General features: G+C 52.2%; 2 protein-coding genes across 4 annotated transcripts in view; one reads left to right on the plus strand and one right to left on the minus strand.

The window, feature by feature from the left end:
- Window positions 1-11,909, plus strand: part of TNNI3K (TNNI3 interacting kinase) — a 99,385-nt gene extending 87,476 nt beyond the window's left edge. Inside the window, exons 24-25 of one of the 3 annotated variants that reach the window (XM_054834518.1) lie at window positions 5,519-5,598; window positions 10,467-11,909. In XM_054834518.1, coding sequence (XP_054690493.1) covers window positions 5,519-5,598; window positions 10,467-10,543 — 157 coding nt within the window. In that variant the 3' untranslated portion in view covers window positions 10,544-11,909. Of the gene's footprint in view, window positions 1-5,518; window positions 6,475-10,466 lie in introns of those variants that run through there. The other 2 variants (XM_054834519.1, XM_054834517.1) reach the window with 2 other exon arrangements.
- A 6,941-nt stretch (window positions 11,910-18,850) lies between these two features.
- Window positions 18,851-22,635, minus strand: part of ERICH3 (glutamate rich 3) — a 43,882-nt gene continuing 40,097 nt past the window's right edge. Inside the window, exons 15-16 of the mRNA XM_054833766.1 lie at window positions 20,050-21,455; window positions 18,851-18,922 (exon numbers count right to left, since the gene is read on the minus strand). Coding sequence (XP_054689741.1) covers window positions 18,851-18,922; window positions 20,050-21,455 — 1,478 coding nt within the window. The remainder of the gene's footprint in view (window positions 18,923-20,049; window positions 21,456-22,635) is intronic.

Raw genomic sequence — 22,635 nt, forward strand, 5'->3', positions numbered from 1 at the left:
GAAGAACACCCAGTTCCCTGGCCGTAAGAGCCTGTGATGAAGATAAAACGCGGGGAGAGACTAGCGATCCCAGAGAGCGGCTGTAGTAGAGAAGTGATTGAAGAGTGCTGGGTTTTGATGTTGTGTTTCTCAGTTCTGGATTTTAGGGTTTGGTTTTTTCATTTTGATCTCAAATTGCGATATGATTAAATGGACGAGGTGGGCCGTGCTACTGGAAGACGGCGTCGCGCTGCCAGGAGCGAGCGGCACCAGACTGGTGCTGCCGCCTGCGCTCGTCCCAAAGCCCAGGCTGCGGTCTGGGGAGGGCGGTGGGTGAAGGTGTCCGTGCCCAGAAGGGGAGGGACAGACAGACGGACACCGGACTGTCCCAGCAGGTACAGAGCCAAGTCCCTTTTCCTTAAGGAAGAGCCTCACAGAGATTTGTGGGAGTCAGCATTGCTGGGGCTGTTCCCACCAGAGTACATCCTAAAAACCGCCTATCATTCAAGTTATGACCAAAGAGGAGTAAGAAGAACTCCCGGTATTTTTTAAGGCAAAAAGCCACGTGTGGGCTCTCTATACCATTGCACCACTAAGTTAATATCTGAGGCAGTCTACCCTACCATTGGGAGACCTGGTTTGGAGGGCAAATTTAGCAATCTCCCATCTCTATCCCATGGGGAGTGAGAGCGCTGTGAAAATGAAATGGTGCTCTTAATCTGTGGCAGAAGAGCAGTGCACTTTTAGTTTAAACTTTACCCTTTAGCACCACTTAGCAGTCAGGAACAGGAACAGCAGAGCAAGCCATGCCCTCCTGGTACGTTCCTGTTAACCGGGACCTGGAGAGTCAGAAATAAAATCAGCTAAAATGGGGAGCCGGAACAGAGGAGCAAAATGAATCAATCCTTTGCCTGTTCGGGGGCTTGCATGGAGAGGCAGAAGGCAAACACCTGCAGACAGACACCGATATCTTTTACATGAAAATATAAATCAGACCCAAAACGTTCATCTGGCAAAAGGCAATATCCTATAAATTGCTTTGCTTTTGTCATACGCTGCTGGAGCAGGACATGGAGATGGGCACTGAGGTCAGGATGAAGGCAATGGGAGCTAGACTTTTATTTTCTGTAAAGGACCAGATTTGGCTGTTGAGTGTAATAGATTTGCATGAAAGGAATAAGTAAGTGACATATCTAGGTCAGTGCAGATAGGAGCGGGGGCAGCACTTGCACGTGCCCCTCTCGTACTGCAATTGGGTGTTCCCCGTGCAGCGCTGAGGCTCGTTAGCCCACCAAAATGGGCTCCTTATAGCCCCAGCGGTTATTTAAAGGTGGATTCTTTTATAAATGCTCTGCCATACAAACTAACAACGTTCAAATCTATAAATAGCACCCAGAAAGATTCACCCAGAGGCACAATGCTTGACGAAAAGGGAATGGTTTCCACAGTTTCAGTAGTTTTTCAATTATGCAACACACTGAGATGATTAATGACTTCATTTCCTAATGACAATTGTTTCCTGGGGTTTCATTTTTGTAAGCATGAGCATTTTCAGAGGGAAGGGGTCACGTTGGTTTGTTCCCAAGCTGGACTATATTTCCTGGGCTGCCTCCTGTTTCCACTTGCTCCAACGACTTCACGTCCCGGGAACCACTGTGCAGCACCGCACCACGGCAGAAGCAATTCGTCTGATGAAATCTTTGTGTACCACGGGGGGAGTTAAATAGCCGTAGCACTGAAGTTATTTGTTTGCTTCTTGCCCTGCAACTTTAGGGTCTCCCCGGCACGGTAGCTGTTGCTCTGTGCCAAGTAATGAGAGGCGGGACGCAGGAGTCTCGTAATGAATGGGATGCAGTAGCAATGCATTTTAATTGTCTGACAGGACAACCTAACATGGCAACTCCTCGCCGTACAGGAGCTTTAAGTCTTGATTTTCTTGTTCTTTGCACCCTAAGCATTTCCCACAGAGTCCAAGGACAACATCTGCAAAAGAATAGTCTTTCCTTCTTTAAGTAGCTCTTAATTAACCCGAGTCAGAAACATTTGGGGCGTTCTTTCTTTGTATCTTTGTACAGTGATATTAACACGCCTGATGGGCTTGGCAGAGGCTGCTCTTTAGCCTCTGCTACGGGCTGCCTCAGACAGCAAATATCTGCCTGCGTGGTGTGGTATGTCGTAACGTTCTGAAAGAATTCCTCATCTGTGTGGAACAGAGGAATCGTGCAGCAAATGTTGCTCTGTCTGCCATGAGACTGTTGTTGGGTGCGTGCGGGCAGACCTCACTCGCCAGCTGGTGAGCTCCGCGTGCCGCCGTCGGGAGCTCCGTGCACACCTGCCCTGCACGCAGAAGTAACGCCGTGCTGAGGGTGCCCTGGCTCGGCTGCATTGCACAGACCTCGTCCTCCAGTGCGCACCAGCTCCTGTGCTGGGTGAGCGGCCAGGGAGGGAGGAGCAGGGACGTCCCCGTCCATCCTGCTGGCTGGCAGCCTGGCAGCACCGTCCTCAGCTGGGCACAACAGCAGAGACGGGTCCCGCTCACTCCCGTGTGGGTCTCATCCTGCAGAGACCCACACGCTCAGATCTCTGTCGTTAGGTGCTGGTCCGTAATTAGCGACAGGCAGGACTGCGGAGCTCTGCTGTGCTCGGGCTCTGAGGCGTAGGTGCAAAGCCTACGAAAGCAGCGCTGCCGTTGCTGAACCAAGAAGCTTTTGTGTCACGTGTGGACCAGTTCTCACTGCTGCACGTGCACGCGTGGGTGGGATCGCGGGATGCAGCATCCTGCTTTCAGTGCCTTAGAGCAGGTTTGCAAAGGAAACGGTCTGTGCAGGAAGCAGCTGCAGAAAATCGAGGCATTTTGATGGACTTATTTCCTCTAGCTGAAAGACATCCTTTTCTTCTCCCCTGCTAACACTCCCGTTCTCCAGGCTAAGCAACAGTCCCGCAGACACTCGCAGCAGACACTATCACCCGCGTGGTTTCTCTCCACCCTTCCCACCGGTGTACGTTCTGCCGGGCAGATGTCCTCTTGGATTGATGACAAGTGCCTGGTCCCTTACAAACCACCTTTTCTCACAGAACAGAGGACAAGAAGAGAAAAGCCGAGTTATCCCTTAGACAAAAGTTTTAAATTTGTTGTCAAGGGAAAGGTTGCTCTTTCCAAGCTTTTTTCAGATTCTTTCCAAGCAGCTATTTCTTCCTCTTCCAGACTTAACGCCTGGAGAGGCTGCTAAACAATTTGCTGGAGATGGTTTCAGCTCTTCTGGTTTAGTTAATATAAACCCTTACCCAGCTGACAAGACATTTAAAGCAAAACATATAGCAGAGTCACCGAGTGGATGGGGTTCAGTTAGCTGTTCTGAGAATAATCAAGATTTTCTGCCTCCTAAAGTCAGGGTCATGGCAGAACGGGGTGTGCTTTTTAGCACAGATTTGGTTTATAGTTCTCCTCCCAACAGCTGTTCCCGTCTGCTGGTTTTGCTCTGAGCTGCTCCAGAGGCAAAGAGGCCGAATAACTTGCTCAGGAGTTTCTCCTTTCCGAGGGAATCCTCGCGTGGGACAGGGCAGAGCTGCGGTTCCCTGCGGCTCCGGGCAGGCGTCCCCGGCACAGCGGGCGCTGCCAGCCCCCTGCTCGGCAGCACGGCTCGTCTGTGCTGGCTGAGAGGCCAGGGGTTACTGCGGGAACGCCGCACAAAGTCCTTGCCTTCTTTCCCGGGAGATGCTGCGATAGCTCTCGGCAGTTCTTTCAGATGCAGATTTGCCAGCCAGTCATTCACTGGCTTTTTGCTTCAGCCTCTGACGGGACAGTGTTTTCCCAAAACAGACCTCCTTATTGTTCCCCTCTGCCCGGAGAAGGGCTGCGTGTCCTTAATTACGAACGAGCTTTCAACAACGCCGGTGATACAGAACGGGTGTCCGTGTCCATGCCGTTGCGGGTCAGCCCTCGGAGGGTTTCCGTTCCCAGGCGGGGAGCGTGGCCGTGCTGGCTGCGTGGCGAGCGCCTGGGTGGCGGTGGGTGGGTGGTGGTGGAGGAGCCGTGCGGCGCAGAGGGGGGACAGCTCTTCGGGACGGCACGGAGCAGAGAGGGCACAGAGGCGAGAGGTCCGGCGAGAGGGACGCCAGGAGCAGTGCGGAGGAGGATGGGAAGAGGAGAAGAGGGTAGAAACGGTATTCCAGAGACAGCGTCGGAGCTGGAGTCAGCTTTGCTCGCTCCCTCAGGGTACTCCTCATCCTCATCATGGGGCGCAGTGCTGCTCCAGGCGTCCACAAGCAGCGTCACTGCAGGGAACCCGCGTCCGTCCGTCCGTCCGTCCGTCCTTCTTCAAGATGTCTCTGAAAGAAGCTGGGCGAGCTGACCTTCCCAAATCATCACTTCTCCTTTTAGAGGTTGAAAAGCTAGGCTGATCAGTTTTGCCACAGAAAATACTTGAAGAGTAAGTGAAGCTGATGGCACGTTACTCTGCCATTAGTGTCCACTAAACCTCATGCTATTATCCTCTCAAAGCTGCACAAAGAGACAATGAAAAGTAATATCTTAGTGATATTCAGAAGCCATGAATACACCTGTGAAGTTTAGATAGTCTAGTGGTGACAGACCTTTGGGTTTTTATATATTTTGAGATAAATAATATCCACAGCATCCACGTAAGTTGATACAAGGTTCTGTTCTGTACTGTGCCTTCTACTTGGACCATGAAAAGAGTCAAACCCGAGAACTGTGGCTAACGGTATTTTCAAGTAAAAGGCTTCTCAAGGCTTACGTAAGCATACCCAGTGAAGGCAGAGCGTCTTTTTAAAGCACAACACTAAGGCATTATTTTCACGGAGCACTTAAATCCAGTAGGTCCTCTTTAGTCCCCCAATCAAATATAGGTCTGGGCTCTCCATCATATATCTAAGCTGTTGTGGGGCACCTCCAGGTCCTCCAGGTGTTGCACTGCTTCCCTGTGCCACCGGCTCTGCCACCGTAACCATCGTCCCTTGCTTTATTCCTTTGGAAATAAATGAACCAAGGGCTAAATGAGAACAGTTTGGGCTTCTTGGATTTGTGTGCGCTTGGTCTCTGTCTGCCCGTGACCTGAGAAGAGCTGGTAGGGGACACTGCTGTACAAGATAGCTGCTTATGATCAGGACAGTGGTTTGGTCAATGACTGGAAGAAAATTCAGAGACCTTCCTTGCCAGAGAAACTTATTTGCAGGAATCTGTTAGCAGTGGTGCATAAAATACATTACAGTGATCCTGGAATGATGCCTAGAATTGCTTCTAAAATAACAACATGCAAACAATTGTGAAGCCCCAAACACTACATTTGAGGGAAGGTACTTTGAGAATGGATGAAATGCGAGCACGCGTGTGATTCATGTCTTTGCTTCATAACTTTTTCTTGCTTTTTGCTTACTGCAAATGCCAGTGGCTGGGAATCGGGCTGATGTATTTCATGTTACTGTCTTTTCCTTCCAGCTGTGTAGAAAAAGTTCTCATGGCCTGGAGATGTGACTTTATCAGTCTTATCTAAACTGACACCTCCTATTTAATTTGCAGCACTGGGCAACACCCTTCTCAGGGTCTGTCTTTGGATGACATGAGAAGAAACTTCCAGTACCCACCAATCGACAAAAATGGTGAGTGTGTGCAGAATACTCCTCTGAGCATCTGGGTATGTTTAACCAGTGCAGAGCTACAGTCTTCTGAGGTACCAAAAAGTCTCATGATAAAACGAATGTAGTGTGGAGGCTGCTGGTTGTGGTCAGCCAGAGCTGGCGAGGTCCCACCCTCTGCTCCTTGCAGCTCACGGCTCCTTTCACGGCACGTGCGCCCCAAGCGCTTCCGAGCTGACCTGGTCCTTTCTTCTACGTGCATGGATCTGTGAACAGGGAGAAGATGTGGCATTATATCCTCAAGGCTGCTTCTGCAAAAAGTGGGCAAGACAGTCCTATTTCTGGAGTACCACAGGAGCATAAAATGACACAACATATCCTTTTCACCATTCACACTCCTCTCTCAGAGGACATCCCGTCGTTGTGCTCCCCTCCAGAGCAGAGATGCCCTGACTGCTTCTTCCTCTTGCCTGCCTGGTTTTCTGTCCTACCACGTTCAAGTGTGCGTCCATGCATCGCCACACAAATGGCTTTCCGGCATTTCCTAGCCCCTGCATTTGCAATCACCCCCAGTAAACCTCTCTTGCTGAACAGCCTTTGCTCGGGTCTTGTCTTGCAGGCTGCTCCTTGGGAGTCTGCTTCTCGCCCACCCTTTCTAAACGGCTCAAACTCACTGCTTGGTTCTTTACGCTTTCCCTTCTGTGCAGCAACACGGCAGGAGGACTGCACCTACCGAGTGCCGGGTTGTGGAAAGCCTCCAGCTCCTGCCCGCGGTGCTGCTCCTTCCACCGGCACCAGCTGACCTGTTTGCCTGAACATCCTAAGCTGCTCCAGGGCCACGTCAACAGGACACCACTTCCCCGTTTCAGCACTGATTCACAGCCAGGGCCATCCGCTGTGCCTGCTGTATTTGCTGAGAAACCTCAGCACGGCATCCGCGGCGGTTACCTTTGCCTGACGACAGCACCGCAGACCGTGCTTCCACCATCCGCCCAGAGCAACGCAGACACCCTGGCTCTCGTGTGACAGCTGTGAAAGGTCAGGGGACCCCGGAGACAGAGCAATGCAAGAAGGTGACTTCTGTCACCACTGCTGGAGGGGTCACTGTACCAGAGCACCGCAGTGCGCCCGGCGACACCAGATGCAAAACCGGGCTGATTCACTCCTACAGCAGTGCCCCAGCCCAGGCAGGGAACGAGGCCGTGGCACTGCCTGCTCTGAGAGCTGGGTACAGGCGTCTTTCATCAAAACTCATATCACGCTGGCATGTGACGGACAGAGGCAAACCAAAACGGCAGGAGCCGTGAGACTGACGTGACAGAGAACGACAGTGACATCCTCAGTACCGGGGACCGGGGCTGGGCTTTGATGGACAACACGACCGCTAAGGAGACAGGTACACCACGGCCGCTGCCCCCCAGGAGCCCCAGCAGGAAGGTGTCCCTGCATTTGCTCTGAGCAGAGTTGGTTTGTGCCACGCAAAGTCTCTGCTCTCTGAGGCGTACCTGCAAGGAAAACATACATTCTTCTGTATGCTCTATGCTCAGATACATTTTTCTGTATGTTCACGTGGCAACTGCGTTGAGTGGACCCATTGACTTTATGGTGTTGCCATCCTCAGGGTTTGCTGCTGTCTCCTGCCGTGGGGCCTTCTCGCTCGTCTCCTGGCATCTGCCACTTTCCAACCTGCCTTGTCACCAGGAGACATACATCTGTCTGCGACATATATCAGCAGCTCATCAGCTCGTCATCTTTGCTGTTTTTTTCCCCTGGCCTCAGCACGACTCTTGCACTCCCTCCTCTCCTCTGAACTGAGTTCACGGGGTGAGAAAACCTGGTCCCGTGAAGGGTGTCCCTGCCCATGGCAGGGGGATGGAACTAGATGGGCTTTGAGGTCCCTTCCAACCCAAACCGTCGTATGATTCTATGAAACTGGGAAAAGAACAAAAACTTTGTTATGACTTGTCGTATGCGGATTCCACAGCTGCAGAGAGCAGTTCCTCGGGGCACAGCTTTCATCAGGTACTTGGCACTGGAAAACTTGAAGAGGAAGAAAACAAGAATGAAACAGAAATGTTTATTGAACTCCTGGAGTAAGACCATCCAGGCAAGACTGGAGAGGGTTTCTCAAGTCTGTATTAAAAGGGGCCACAAGGGAATGAAGGGTTGGCGGAGAAGAGACTCTCCATGGCTACATTCAAGCTGAGGGATTAAGGAGTGATTTCAGACTCCACTCATGAGACCTCAAGATTTATTTTCAAAGATACCTATTCCTTGAATTATAGTTTCCACGGAAGGGAGCCAAAGCATGCTAGCGGGAAGGGAGGTGGCCCCAGCCAGACCTCCACGTTGCTGGTCAGGATACCAGAGCCGTGGTGCAGCACAGCCCGGTCACGGCCAGGAGCTGGCCAAGCTGAGCCTTGCGCTGGCGCAGGCAGCAATGGAAAAAGCCATGGTGGTACAGAGGAAAGTGAAGATCCTGCCTGCTGGACACAACAGGGCTGGAAAAGCTACTCCTCGCCACATACTTCATTACAGCAGGCTTACACAGCTCGAAGTTGAGTCCTGCAGTGTGACCAGGATATGTATCGCGAGGATCAGCAGAATCACCATCCCTTGTTGCAAAGCACCAAACCCAGCTGCTCCGGAGGCCCAGCATAGCGCTCTGCAGCCCAGCCACCCCTCGCTCTGCCTGCATCCCATGCTCCAAGATCCTGGCAGAGTGATCAAGCCATTGCAATGTGTAGCGGCACACCACAAGACAGAAAGCTCTGAGCACTTTTTTATTAGAGCCCTTGGTCTAATGATTGCAAATATTTGTACTCTTTATGCCACATAAACCAATTTCACTACTGTCACTCCCCATTCATGTCCATTTTGATCCTTTTTCTTTCTATTTGCTTTTTGCCTAATGCTTTCCATTATCCTCATTTGCACTTGCAGCCTGTAACAATAAAGAATACATTCACTGTTTTCCTTTCTCAATAAAAGCCCCAAAAGCACCCTGCTCCCATTCCTGCAAGAGCCTTTCTGATAGTGAACAATTTCCTTCATTGAGTGTATTTGAAAATAGGAATTCAGCCCTGACTTCTTCAGTGAAAGCCAAGGATCTGCTCTTCACGGGAAGTCTCACAAATGGTGAGTTAAACAGTACGTTGAAAGCAGTGAAATCGCACGAGGCAGATGCACAATGCCCAAAGAAAACTGTACATCCTCTAAAAATTAAGAAGACGGGTGTAAACACGGAGTTTAACTTTGGCTTCTCCTTGCTCACTGCAGCGCTCAGAGGCTGGCAGACCAGCTCACGATGCTGCTGCAACAGTCACCAAAGCTTCCCAGCTGCAAAGGTGGCCCTGGCACCACTTGCAGCACAGAAGCTGTCCTGCAACACAAGGCAGTGCGTGCACTCCCTGACCGGTTATGCGACGGTGCAAGCCCAGGCTGTGGCATAGCCTCATGGTCTTAATCCCGGCTGGTATGAAACTCACGGGCACTACAAAGAAAAGAGAAACACGTAGGATACATTCGAGAGGGTTGGAGCACTTATTAAAGTGAAGGTTCCCCACTGTGTGGCAGCAGCAAGGCAAATGGAAGTGATGGTGGAGCAGCAGACAGTCCCCCACCCAGCGTGATCGGTGTGCGGCGGCACAGTGCGAAGCATCGTCACCACGGCTGGAGAGTGCTCGGAAGTACGTCCCGCTCCGGTACGGTGCCCGTCGCAGACCATCGGTCCTCACATACACAGTGCTGCACCACGGCTGTGGCTTCGGCGATGACACGCGCTACCTTCACCTCACGGGGCACGTTCAGCACGCGCCAGGGCAGTCGCAGCGTTAGAGCCCAGCTTAGTTAGGATATGAGTGACATTCCCATGCGGAAAAGCTTCGCTGCCAGCTTTCAACGCATAGTATGTCACGATTAGGAGATAAACCAAGGTTGCTTATGGATTACAGCTTAGGGATGCCATGGTCAGTACTGTTGTAATTACCAGAGCCTTAATTTTGTGGACCTGTGCGTCTTATGTTTGGCAATAGGAATTTGGCACGCAAGAGCCTTAGCAACATTTTCTAATGCTTCTCCCACCCCACCGTGCACCCCTGAAAGTTTTTATGTTCCAGTTTAATCTGCTCTCGTTTCCCGAGCATCTGAGCATCTCTGTACAATGCCGAGTTCAAAGAAAATTGAGTTGGCTCCACTGGATCTTTAATGTTAGTTCAGTAAAATAAGAACACCGGGAGCAGCTGACCAATGCCACCGTGGAAAGGGAGAAACGGTTTCGTTGGCGTTGTTAGAGCAGCTCATTGGAAATACAGTGCTGGCAAGAGCAGTCGCTTTCTGTTTTGTAGTGGCAAGAGCTAAAATATTCTAAAAACACTTATCAGAATGCTTATTTTGAGCCCTCCAAAGCTCTAGTTGAAAGGGCAAAAGGTTTTCTGGGTTTTTTTAATGGCAAACTTCCACCCTGTTATTAAAACATTGAGATTAATGTTTCTATGTCAGTCACCAAAGCTTCTTTGTGCTTGATTATTGTGAATTCATTGCATGAATGACAGGGGCTGTTTATTTTAAATTTTTCCTCAGCAGATTATATTGAATGGAAGTTTGCAGCCAGCAAAATGGTATCGGCGTGATCTGTGTCTATTTATCTCAAACTGATACGCACAATGTCACTGCAGTGGGGCAGAATCGCTGCTATGGTGATGCACACATGAACTTCTCTCTGCAGCTTCCCCGTCCATGCCCCATCCCTGGCAGCGTTCAAGGCCAGGTTGGATGGGGCTTTGGGCAACCTGGGCTAGTGGAGGGTGTCCCTGCCCAGGGCAGGGGTGGCACTGGATGGGCTGGGAGGTCCCTGCCCACCCAAACCCATCTGGGGTTCTGTGTTCTTGCAGGCTACGTGTCGGATCCCATGAGTACCATGAGGTTTCACTCCTGCAGCAGCAGTGGCAGCTTTGAAGAAAGCGGCTGACAGCACGACCCGTCCGCCCGCAGAGAGACTTGTCATCACCCGGCAGCAGCACTCCTCACTGTATCGGCCTGACTCCCAGGCACCGCGTGTTACACCGAGGATCCCTAAACCAAACAGCTGTATTTGTTGATGGCAAATGTCCCTGACATAAGTTCTGCTCTAGCTTCTCTCTCTGCTGACCTGCTTGAGGGTTGGGGTTTTTTTGGTGGTGAGCATCTATTCTTTAACCAAGTCAATGTCCCCAAGGAATGCTGCTGTTTCATCTTCAGCATTACTCATTTGAAGAGATGAAACTAAAAATGCCTCTGTTGTAGTTTCAGAGCTCCAAGGCGAGTTGTTGTTACCTTGCACTGCTATCAGCCCCCCCCGACCGGTAGGTGCCAGGGAGCTGCCAGCCCCGTCCCCATCAAGAGAAGGAGCAGCCTGTCGCTCCCCACCACCATCCAGGCCACCGTGGAGGCAAACTTGTTCCTGCTCCCAGCTTCTGAACCAGATCTGGTCTCTTCCTTGAGTCCCCCGCAGTCCAGACACGTCCGTGTCTCGTTTTCAGCATCACGGGCTCACACATGTGCCCAGCACAGCAGCCGCATGGCTGCAGCTCGTCAGAGCCCTGATCTTTGGGTGCTTTCCTGCTAGCTGAGAATAAAGAGAGATTTGGGTGGCTATCTTAATTGTACTCGTCCAGACATTTGTGCTTTCTTATCCACTTTGTCTTGGTTTGATTGTTTTTCCCAGAGTGTAAGCTTTTGTTCAGACATTTGCCTACGAAAAGCAACAGAGGTACTCCAAAACAAACTTTAAACCAGAAGGAAAATAAGCAAAATTGTATCCCAAATAGGATAATCTTACCACAGTGCAACACTGCATTTCTGACTCAAAGCAAAACTGCAGCAGAGTGGAGCTAGAGCATGCTAAGCTAGATGAGTGCCACGACCGGGCTTTGCAACAGAAACTTGGGTCACTGGAAATTAAAAAAATTAAAAAAAAAAAAAAAGACGTAGGGCAGGAGAGCTTGAAGTCTTCTTCTAGAAGCAATTACAGAATTAATTATGCTGTTATTTTCTGGGGTCTTTTTTCAAATTAGCAAAACTTAGCTGCGAGCGATCCTGCTGTAATATAATTCCTTAACTGGATTCAAAGCCACAACTCTCTTCCTGGCTGCGCAGAAACCAGTGTTCACGATTGCTGGGTGCTGCTCTGCGGATATTAGTCAGGATGTGTGCTCCTTACGACTATGACCCCTGAACCAAGGTCTGCGGTGAGGCATCGTGCAGTGCGACAGATGTGAACCATAAATGCATAGTAGGCTCTGCCAACGCACATCTTCCATGCATGTCATTAATTTCACAGTCCTGAAGCAATAAAAATGGGGAAGATTTCACTTAGCAAGGCTTACAGGTGGTTTTTTCCTTTGTTTTGTTTCACTTCCTGAAAACTTCAATGGGGGAGGAAGGGAAATAAAGCTGTACACAAAGGGTTGCAGATCTGCTGACAGCCCCTGGTACCCCCAGCAGTTACTTTCTGTTTGGGTCGTGTTTCGGTTACGGTCTCATTTGCACCAACAGTCTGCTGGGCTAATGGAAACCTTAGAAGAAATACCCAGAAAGGTCTGGGACGCAGCTCACCGCAGGACTCAGCGGACCCTGCGTGGAGCCCCTCAAGCCCCGTACGAAGTACAGCCCGGAAACCACCCGTGGCTGCGAGCAGCACCGGCCAGCATCCCGTCCCGCTCCCCGGCGTGGGCCGCCTCAGCGCCCGGCCAGGAAGGGCCGACCGCCCCCACCGCTCCTCTGGTCCAGCGCCAGCCCCTGTGCCCTGGCTGTGGTCTGCGGGCTGACGCAGAGCCGCCTCTTCCAGCCTCCTGAGAAACACCTTTTTCCCTTGCGTTTCAGGTGAGGGGCCTTGCAAAGCGTCTCTTGCCTTCAGCTCTTCCCCTCTGACTCACACTTCTTCCTTTTGTGGCAGAACTCAGAAAGCTCTGACACTCGTATTCACAAAATATTGTCATTACCTCTGAATCCCACCAACACACGTCACGGCAGCCTCTTCCCCCGAGGCTGAGCCAGCTTTTTGTGACCAGACAGCCCTCTCAGCTTAACGCCCACGTGTTGTGATGCTGAGGAATTCAGTGCAGCGCAGAAAGCATCAGTGCAGCACCCCGGCTGCAGACCGGCGACTCAGGGACTGGACGCTGCTCCACTGAAGGGAGGTGCTGACAGCCTGTTGTACTTCCCTGGATACTGTCACGACTTCCAGGGGTGATGAGCATTTGCCCTGAGCACGCCTCTGGAAAAACCCATAGAGAAGTGTGCACCCCACCTTTGCAAAACTGCATCAGTAAGTCACTGTCACAACACGGGCAATGCTGTCACATCACTCAGAGCTTTAATAAAAACGAGCAAGAGGAAGCTTCGGTCTTTCCCATGGATCAAAGGAGATCACCAATCCTCATGGTCACTTTTCAAACCAATTGGTTAGCTCTGTTATTTTGCAAATGTCTTTTCTGGCAGGAATATTTCCCATTATGGCTAGAGGATTTGTGGAGCTTACAGCTTGAAACAGGATTAGCCGACGAGACAGGAGATGCCCCTGCACAAGGACCCCACTAACCCTGCAGCATTCGTGCTGAGGGGCAGGCACATCTGCACGACAAAATGCAAACAGTCAGAATTTGTTCAGGTTAAAAACATTCTCCTTGGTCATTTCCCATTTTTGGTTCCTGAAAGCAGAAAAAGCCCATAAAACACACTGAAATTAGTATTCTGCCCACTCGGATAAATCACTGTGGGGGAAAAAAAGGAGGTGTCCCCCGAACAAATTCCAGTTCATTGCTAACAAACAGTTCTGACCCTGGTGCTAGCACCCTCCAGGTCAAAGGCGACGTTACCAACACCCGCTGAACTCAGCCATTCTGTGGTCCTTCCACCGTAACGATCCAATGTCCGCGCTGCAAACCACAACAAAACAACATCCAGATTTCTTTGCGACTGGAGAAAGTACGTCGTGCTCTTTCTAGAAGTAAAAGCAACACTGGAAATTGGATGCTTTGAGGAAAGACGTGCGGAGCAGACAGAAGGTGCATTTGGGATGCTGATGAAAACTCTCTACCCGAGTACCGAAGTGACCAGGCGTTTCCCATGGTAGAGCTACCAAAGCACAGGCAGGGAATAAGCCGAAGAAGGGAGGGGGGGACAGAGATTAGATTTCATTCCGTGGTTTTTGCACTGGCCAGAGTATGAGACACTAACAGGGCAGAAAGGATCAATTGTCATATCTGAAAAATCAGTTCCAGCATTAAATTTCCTTTTCAACAAGATTTTTTTCATACAAATACCTCTACGCTATGTCTTTTTCCCTTGCTTAAAGCAATCGTGCAAGACTTTTCATTAAAACAGCAGCTGTACCTGAAAACAAGACCCTAAACTGACTTAGAGAACAGAAAATAGAGCAAGGAAAGTAGACTTCATTTGCATTAATACCTCTATGTACTCGCTTACGCCTGAGCTTTTCCTTGGAAAGTGTCAGAAGTGGGCATACAGAAACAACAACAAAAAAAGTCACAAAGGTTTCAAAGGCAAAACTTTCATAGTTTAGAAAGCTCTGTACAAGGCCAACTGCCTGCAAATAATTTTACCAGTAATTAAAATTACTAGTTCCTTGAAGAAAACAATGTCTTAGTTAATTGGTCTCCACAGAAGAAACAGGCTTAGGGGGAAAGTGTCTTTCATAGGAGAGATCAGTTGTTAATACAAATGAAATCTCTGAAAAATGTAAATTACTGAACAGAAAATGCTCCAAAGTTGTCTGCAGGAATGAAACTAGTTTGTGCCGTTCCCAGAGGAGCCCGAGGAGCCCAGCACACCGAAACATTTCTAAAGAACGAGACACTCCAAGGATTCTTACTCTGCTTTTAAGACCAGCCAGTGCCATTTCGAATTGTTTAACATATCAGTAACAGATGATGTAGACTAAAACAAACTGGTGCCCGACCACCCAAGAGCTCGCCCCGCCACGGGGCACGGGTCCGGCACCTCCGCAGCAGAGGCCGTGCCGCCCGGCCGCGCGCAGGGCTGTGCCAGCAGACCCCTGGCCCGGGGCAGCCCTCGCTGCCCAGGCGTTTTGCTGCGGGACGGCCCCCGCCAGCTCCCCAGGCAGCTCCAGGGAGCCCACGGCACGGCGGGGTGGCTGGGAGCCCGGCTGGCACAGCCCCCCAGGCAGGCGGAGGGCTCGGTCGCACTCGGTTGGTACGGCTGAGCCTGCGAAACACTGCAGACAATTCCCAGCCAGAGAAACCCGCCTCGCAGCACGAGCACGTGTGTGAGAGAGACGCGCGCACCGCCTGCACGGTGCTCCCTGCTGCAAACTTTGCAGGTGACGGATGTGGAGATCACCACCCTACATCCCTGCTAGCGATGCCACAGGCTTGGTGCCCGGTTCCGGGAGCCGGACTTCAAACAATCCTTCTCATACCGCGTCCGTAGTGCACAGCTGGCAATTTCCTTCCACTGCTGAAACGCATCCATTTAGCCTGTGGAATGTCACGAGGTGTGATTTCGGCTCTAAGCCAGTAACGATACACCTGAGGCACAACCGTCAGCATCCAGTGACAAGCTACTGAGAATACCTGACAGTTTAGGGAGTTAAAAAAAGCCTTTCTGATGAGCCAAAAATGAGTTTTGCCAGTGGCAGCACTGTTAGATAGTTTGCTTTTTTCACATATGTTCAGTTTAATTAGTCCCTCCTCTTTTTTTGGGTGCATATCTTGTTTTTCCCTAGGTGCCACCTACATTTTTTCACTTTGAAGTTAATTACTAACTAGCATTGGGCAGGAGAGCAGAAATTACCACGGGTAGCATTTCCAAAACCATAATATTATCCATTGTGGTGGGTTTGCTTCTTACCCAAATTCCACCTGCTCAGATTCCAGGCATACCCATGGTTTGGAAGCGTGCAAATGGTACATCTTGAACAGCCACACCAGCAGCAGTAGAGCAGTTCTCTGAGGCTGGAATTGCCAAATTCAACTCAATTCCGTATTCTGGTTCAAGTCCTCTGACCATTTTAGAAATCGGTGGCCTTAAAGGACCCAGACACAGGAACAGTAATGCCACGTCCCAGGCACAGATCTGGCTCGCGTCGCCCCATGGCCGTGTTGTACCAACGAGCACCTGTGGCACTGCCAGCGTGCGAAACAAGTGAGGGAGAAGGGGAGTACGCGAGTGGGGGGGACCGTCCGGAACATCACGGGGGGCAAGCTGACAGGACGGGGTAAGGGCCGTGTCCTTACCACAGATCAACCCCCCGTATCCATCCCATAAATACAGCTGTCAGAGAGTAAACAGATGACCTCATCAGTATGATATGAGCTCAGAAGTTATGGAGTGTTCTTGGGAAATTTGATTTATTTTTCTAACAGTGTATAAAACCAGGGTACTTGAAGTGTGTTTTATGTAGAGCAATACAACAACTTGTGCAAGGCGGCATGTCCCTAACCAAAGGATTCATTTCCCTAACTGTTAAACACCCAAGTGCCATTTATAAATATTTTAGGTATTGTAAACAATGACTTGTCAGCTCTCGGTTCCCTACAATCACTACTGCATTGTTCACCTGGGACTTCCCTGGCGCCCCAGGTCTTGTGCAGCCCAGGAGTGCCGCGGGGGTTCAGCTGCCTCCTGGTTACCAGCTCTTGCCTTCTCTAAAAGGCTGAGTGGATCTAGTTCAGCCTGCTGCTGCACACTCGTACTGCCACTTCATCGTCTCCAGCATGCTCTGAATCCCGGATTTCTTTAAAGGAAGCTTCTACCCATACAGAAGGAACCCTCCCTCCTGGCAGCAGTGTCGGCAGCGGAGGCTGGCGGCTGGCGAGAGGCTGCGCCAAGAGGAGGAACCTGCTTCAGAGACGGCTTCCAGCCGTGAGGACCACCCGCCCCGGGGCCCGTCGCACCCCTGCGCTGCCCTCCCATCGCCCAGCGCTCACCTTGGAGCAGAACCCGGAGGGAAGCGCTCGGGCAGGGCTGCAGCCCGGAGGGGACCTCTCCCTTGGGCAGAACGGGGCTGCTCAGGGCTCCTGCGTGGCTGCGGCTCCCTTAGCACGACACAGCGCCAGCGCGGGAGAGGGGACCCCGCTCCCGGTGCCCTCGCTTTGCAGATCAAGAGCATTAGTTAAGAGTATTTTGAGATGCTCTGCAGATCACTCTGGCACTTGCTATGACAAATGAATCAAACCTCTTACCTTTCGCATTTTCCTCCTTTGCTCAGTGAAGCAGTTTAAGGTCAAATAAGCCAGCGTGGTTCACGACCCGCCCAAGTACAGCCTCAGTTTTTATCCCGACCCTTGCAGGGACTCACGGCTAAGGCAAATCCCTGCACTGCTCCCCCTGCCTTCGCTCATCTGTAACACCTGGACTGCAACCCACGCGTGTGAGCGTGCATTTGGCAATGGCTTTGGTACAGTGCTGCTCACGAGCCGCAGGCATCTGCTTTCCGTGGATATCTGCACGATACAGTTTTAGCGGCACAAATACTCAACCCGACGTTAGTCGTTCGGTTAGAAAGCAGAGGTAAATACTGAAGACTAGGCCCTACTTGATCGGCACGCATTATTCTTACAATGAAACAACCTGAAAAATTCAAGGAACTGCACAGGCTGGTACAGGGGTTTTTATAGACCCAAGTAAATGTGCAGGTGTGCACATGTATACAGAAAAAACCCAAACCTCTGGAGAAGGTCCTTAGCATGAATTTAAATTCTGAACACTTCACGTACCAGGTGTATTCAACTGTAGAGTATATAAACACCGATTATCTACTCACTGCAATTTTTTTTATATTGAACAACATTAAAAATGTCTTGCTCCAGTGAATAAGCCACTTCTGATTTTATGGACATTCCCTGGTTAAAAAGAAAAGACCATTGCCAAATGTTCAAAAGTCAAATATGTGCTTTTAAGCAAATATTGCATATCTAGCACAGAATAAACACTTCAGCTGCACCACTCAGGATCACTTGACGCAACGCTTTCATTTCAACTGCGGAGGACTGTAAAGCTACGATTAGTCTTTTTGTCTACTTTTCTCTCTCAAAGTACTTCCCAGTATCCAGACCAAAAATGCAAATGCAGCTATCTTTAGTACAGGAGGGAACAAACACGAATTACTTGATCACACTGAAATTCCCCATCCCACGTCTATTGATCTTCAGCGGCTTACAGTAACAAGCCACTCAAACTGCTCGAGGGGCAGAGCACCCCGCATCCCGCGCAGCGATGCCCGTCGGGCCGCTGCACACACAGCCCTGTCGCCGCAGCCTGGCAGGGTCTCGGGGAGCCCTCGGAGGTGCGGGGGGCTGAAAGGGTGACTCTTGACAGCAGAGAGCCACAGCCAGCGCCGGCCTGGAACAGCGTGACACGGACCACCCCTCCTGCAGAGTCAGCACAGACTCCGTGGCCCGGGGAGTTACTCCTGACTGACACCAGCAAAAGCAAACGGCCAGGCTTTATTCATTTATAAATACGAGTTAGAACGGAATGAGTTGCAACAACATTTCAAAGTCCCAAGAACGCCCTGAAGCGTGGCCCGCAAGAAGCCTGGATCACCGAGGAGAAGCCCCCCTGGGTGCAGCCAGCCCGGCACACGCGGCCCCGTGCATGCCAGAGGGCAACGGCGGGGGGGACAGACCCTCAAGCTACAAATCCATGTGTGAGACCACCATTCCCCGTGATCCTGCCGTTCCGCATCTCTGCTGAACACCCCCAGACGCCCTCATCAGAATCAAAGCGCTACCGTGCACGAGTGCCCTATGCACAGCGACGAAGACTCACGCTGAAGCCTGCACTTCAGAAAGGCAAATGAGACGCAGAGAAATGCAGTCAGTACACAGACACAGGGTCAAACACGGGCACTTTGTACAAACACACTTCTTGTCCTACAGAAACACGTACAGCACATCCACCCGCAGCCCTCCCTCCAACCAGCCAGCAGAAGCAAGCGGTGCCTGAGAGAGGAGGGGAGGTTCAGCCAGTCCAATATTTCTCTGTGTTTTGGGAAAAACAAACATGACAGCTGTGGAACAATCCTTGCGATTATTGTCTTCATAATTACGAAGGAGTGCTGTTTCCTGGGCTGGCATATACAGGCTTATTTCAGTTGTCTGCTGCACGCTGAGTAGCTGCTCTAGTAAAACGTGACAGATGGTTGTGGTACTCGTGGAGTAAAAAAAAAAAGGAGTGAACATCCCAACCGGCACAAATCTACAGTGATTTGTGTAAATGCAGAACGCAGCACTGAAGGAGTTGCAGAAAAAGCTTAAAGGAAAGTTTCTTCCCCATCCTGGGGCTGTACCGAGGGCACGACAACTGCATCTGGGTTTACAACATCCTACAAAACAATGAGAAAAACATTAGCTTTGCAGAAAACGTGCTAACCTTTGAGTTAGTGAGATATTGCTGTAACAGATTTCCTACAAGCAGAGGTCAGCATAACCAGGGAAGCTGAGTGCTGCCGCTGACCTGGAGCATCAGGGCAAGCGGGTGCTGCCGAGGATCACCCGATGCCACCAGTGCCAGTGGGGTGGCGGGAGCTGCTCCACACGGGCGAGGGGCGAGACGACTGACGGGCTGCGTTAGCGCCAAAGATATGTGCAACGAGATTTCGGGAACAGGAAAGAGTGCAGAAGCTGCCACCCAAAAGGATTTGTTATCCCTTACCCCAGCTACCGGCAGCAGATACTTAAAGTATAAGAAACGGGACAAAGTGGTGCGTCCTCTGCTGCTGACAGGACCGGTCTGGGAACCCGAATAAGCGTGAGGGGCCACAGCCGCCCACGCAGGACTCACCTCACGGGGACCACGGCTCCTCTTGCCAGCATCAGGGGCGTCTGGGCTCCCTCCGACAGCACTGTCCCTCCTCTGCTGCCCGGCCCCAGAAGCACTCCACGCACTCTCTGAGACACCCGCTACCTGTGTGTGTCTCCTGTTTTCGCAGAGGCCTGGCTGTTCCCCCTCGGCTTTCACTCCCGCCTGCTCTGTCCCCTCCTGCGGCCCGTCCTTGCCCTCCACTGGCCCTGTCCCGGGAGCTGCCGGCTGAGGCTGGGTGCCCGGGCACAGCCCCTCACCTCCTGCAGACCCTCTGCCCCTGGGCTCCGCTCCCCCGTCCCCATGCACAGGGGTGCTCGGGGAGGTTTCTGCAATCGGCTGCTCCCCGGGGGACATCGCTCCACACGGTTCTCCATGCCATGGGGACATGAGATGTGCTGTGCCCCACTCCCACCCTGCCTCGTCCTGGCCCTCGGCCCCCGCGGGTGCTGGGCCCCTTCCCTCGCACCCCAGCACTGCCTCCTGGTTCACCCCTTGCCCGCAGGCTGCGGCTCCACCAGCCACCCCTTCCCTGTCCCTCCCGGACTCGCCGGCTGCCCCCCTTCCCTCAGCTGACACCCCCTCCGTCCCACTCTGTCCCCCCCACGCTGCTCCTGCCGCCCTCTCCTGCGCCGCTGCCCCATCGCCCACCCCGCTGTCCCCAGCCACCACCTCCTGCCCCGCTGCTGCCCCCGCCAGTGCCGGCTCCCCTGCCGCTCCCTCCAGCGATCCCTCCATCCCAGCTGCCACCTCCCTGGGGCCTGCGGCTCCACACGTGACCTCCCCCTCAACTCCTGACCCCGCTCTGGCTTTCTCTGCAGATACTTCCATCACCTCTCCATCGGGTTTTTCTTCCACTGGGCTCTCTGTCTTTGCTTTGCTGCCCAGAGATGGGTTTCCACCCAAAAGTGCTTCTGCTGAGCCCTCCTCCTTCTCCACTGTTGCGGTCTCCTCCAACCAAGATGACCCTTCACTTACGGGATCCCCTCCAGCACCCACCAGTGCCTCTAATCCAGGTGCTACTTGCAACACGGGACCCTTGCCAGGCTCCACAGACTCCTCCGCTGCGTCCTCTGCCCTCAGCAGAGAGTTCCCTTCTACCTCTGACGCCTTGCCAGTCTCAGATGTTGCTGCTCCTATGGCAGCTCTCCCCATCTCCATCCGCTCTTCCCCTGCTGCTTTCAGCTGGGAAAACTCATTTGGCTTTACAAAGTCTTCTCCTCCAGGCATTGCTTCTCCTGCGCAAACACTCGTATCCCCTAATGTTTCCGGGAGAGCTCCAGGCTTCTCCACAGCCTCCTTCCCTTCAGAAATGGCTTCCTCTACAGCCTCTTCTCCTTGAGGGCCAACCACCCCAGCAATCCCTTCTTCTGCCGAGTTCGCATCCTGCACAGCCTCCTCTCCCTCAGACACAGCACCCGCCATAACGCCCTTCCCCGCAGAACCCCCCTCCTCCACGGCCTCCTCTCCCTCAGACACCGTCTCACCTACCATCTCCTTCACCGGCGGCCCTGTTGCTCCCACAGCCTCCTCCTCCTCGGAGGCCTCCTCCGCAGCCTCTTCTCCCTCAGAGACCTCCCCAGCCGCCTCCTGCCCCTCGGACACCGCTCCGCCTGCCTCCCCGCCTAGCAGTGCCCCTGACGGCTCCTCTCCCCCAGGCGCCTGCTCTCCCAGTGCTGCCTCTCTCTCCGTCCCCTCCATCAGAACCTCCTGCTCCCCAGGTGCCACCTCTGCGCCAGGCTCCGTTCCCTTCCCTGTCCCCTTTCCCCTGGGATCTTCTTCTGCCGTGGCACTCTCCTCAGGTGCGGATTCCTCCAGCGCAAGCTGACCCCCTGCCTGCAGCACCGCCACCGTCTCTTCCCCGGGCAGCAAATCTCCCACCCGTGCCATTTCTTCTCCTGCCTCTTCGGCGCGAGCATCTCCTCCCTCGGCAACAAAATCTTCCTTCTCAAGTGCTTGTCTCTCCCCTACCATCTGCCCTTCTCGTACCACTTGTTCTGCTGCCTTCTGCACATCAAGTGTTCTTGTTCCTTCTGCCAGGAAAGCTCCATCTGGTGCTATTAAGAAATAATCAAAACATTAGTTTTATTGAGAACTGTGTTAGTGTGAAGGCTGTTTTACAGGGCTATTATTAAAGAAGCTATCTCTCCCAAGCCACGAAGGGACATCAGCATGGTGACGAGGAGAAATCTTGCTGTGCTGCTTCTCATCACACACCTGTGCTCTGACTACGTTTCTGGTGCTGCCGTTCTGGCATCTGGCATAACTAATTTAAGCAAAACTGTTGATGCATGACCAGCTTTCAACTCTGACAGTTCTGCCTGCCCTGCCTACTCTTCCTCCTTCCCTCACCTGCCTAGCAGGGAGCTCAGGAGTGGGTTTATGAAATAGCTGTAAGCTTGACAGTGACGTTCAAAAATTCAGAAATAGGTGGTAAATTGCTCTGTAAAATATGCACACAGGGGAAGAAGAATACTCAGCTGTTTGCGTAAAATGGGTAGTTGTTTCCCATGGATTCTGTAATTACACCAGGGGATAATCCAGGGTCAATTCCCGCCCCCTGGGAATTTAACGGCAATGCCCTCGTTGCATTCGGTGCTCCAGGGCCCGTCCCTGGGCAGGGCCCCCCCGCAGTTTGTGCTGCTGCACCGGTGTTCTCTACAAACGTGGCAGGTTCCTGTTCTTTAGAAAATGAGAAGTTCTGCGCCACTGAAAGGAGCGAGGAACAACGTGTTTCCCAAGCTATCCTTTCTCAAACTGGGCAAAGGTTGTCTTGCCCCAAATCATCTCCCACTGGTTTTGACTTATTTTACCTTCTTGCACTGCCACTGCACTCCACAGTTACGGCTTTTTGCTGCCTGCTTGGGCAACCGCCTGTGCGACTAGCCCCCATCTCTGGAACGGCAGCCGGAGAAGCCTGCAGGTGACAAACGGGCCTGGGGGACGCTATTTGCCCGGCCCGTCTCTGCCAGCAGAGCTTGTGGCGGTTTCCCACAACCCTTCACCAGCCTTGCTGCTCCCCGCTCCCACAACCCTTCCACCGCCACTCTCCTGCCCTTCCGAGCTGGGCCTGATTCATCCACGGGCAGGTCTGCTGCAGAGGAAAGCAGAAGGGGCACAAGGCAGCTCAAGCGGCTGCAGACAGTAAAGGAACCAGAAGAAAGGACAGGCTGAGAAGAGAGTTTCCAGGGGGAGAACGGAGTCGGGGAAGGAGAGGAGAGAGCACAGCAGGTTGTG

The sequence above is a fragment of the Grus americana genome, chromosome 8, assembly GCF_028858705.1.
Source record: "Grus americana isolate bGruAme1 chromosome 8, bGruAme1.mat, whole genome shotgun sequence".
NCBI lineage: Eukaryota > Metazoa > Chordata > Aves > Gruiformes > Gruidae > Grus > Grus americana.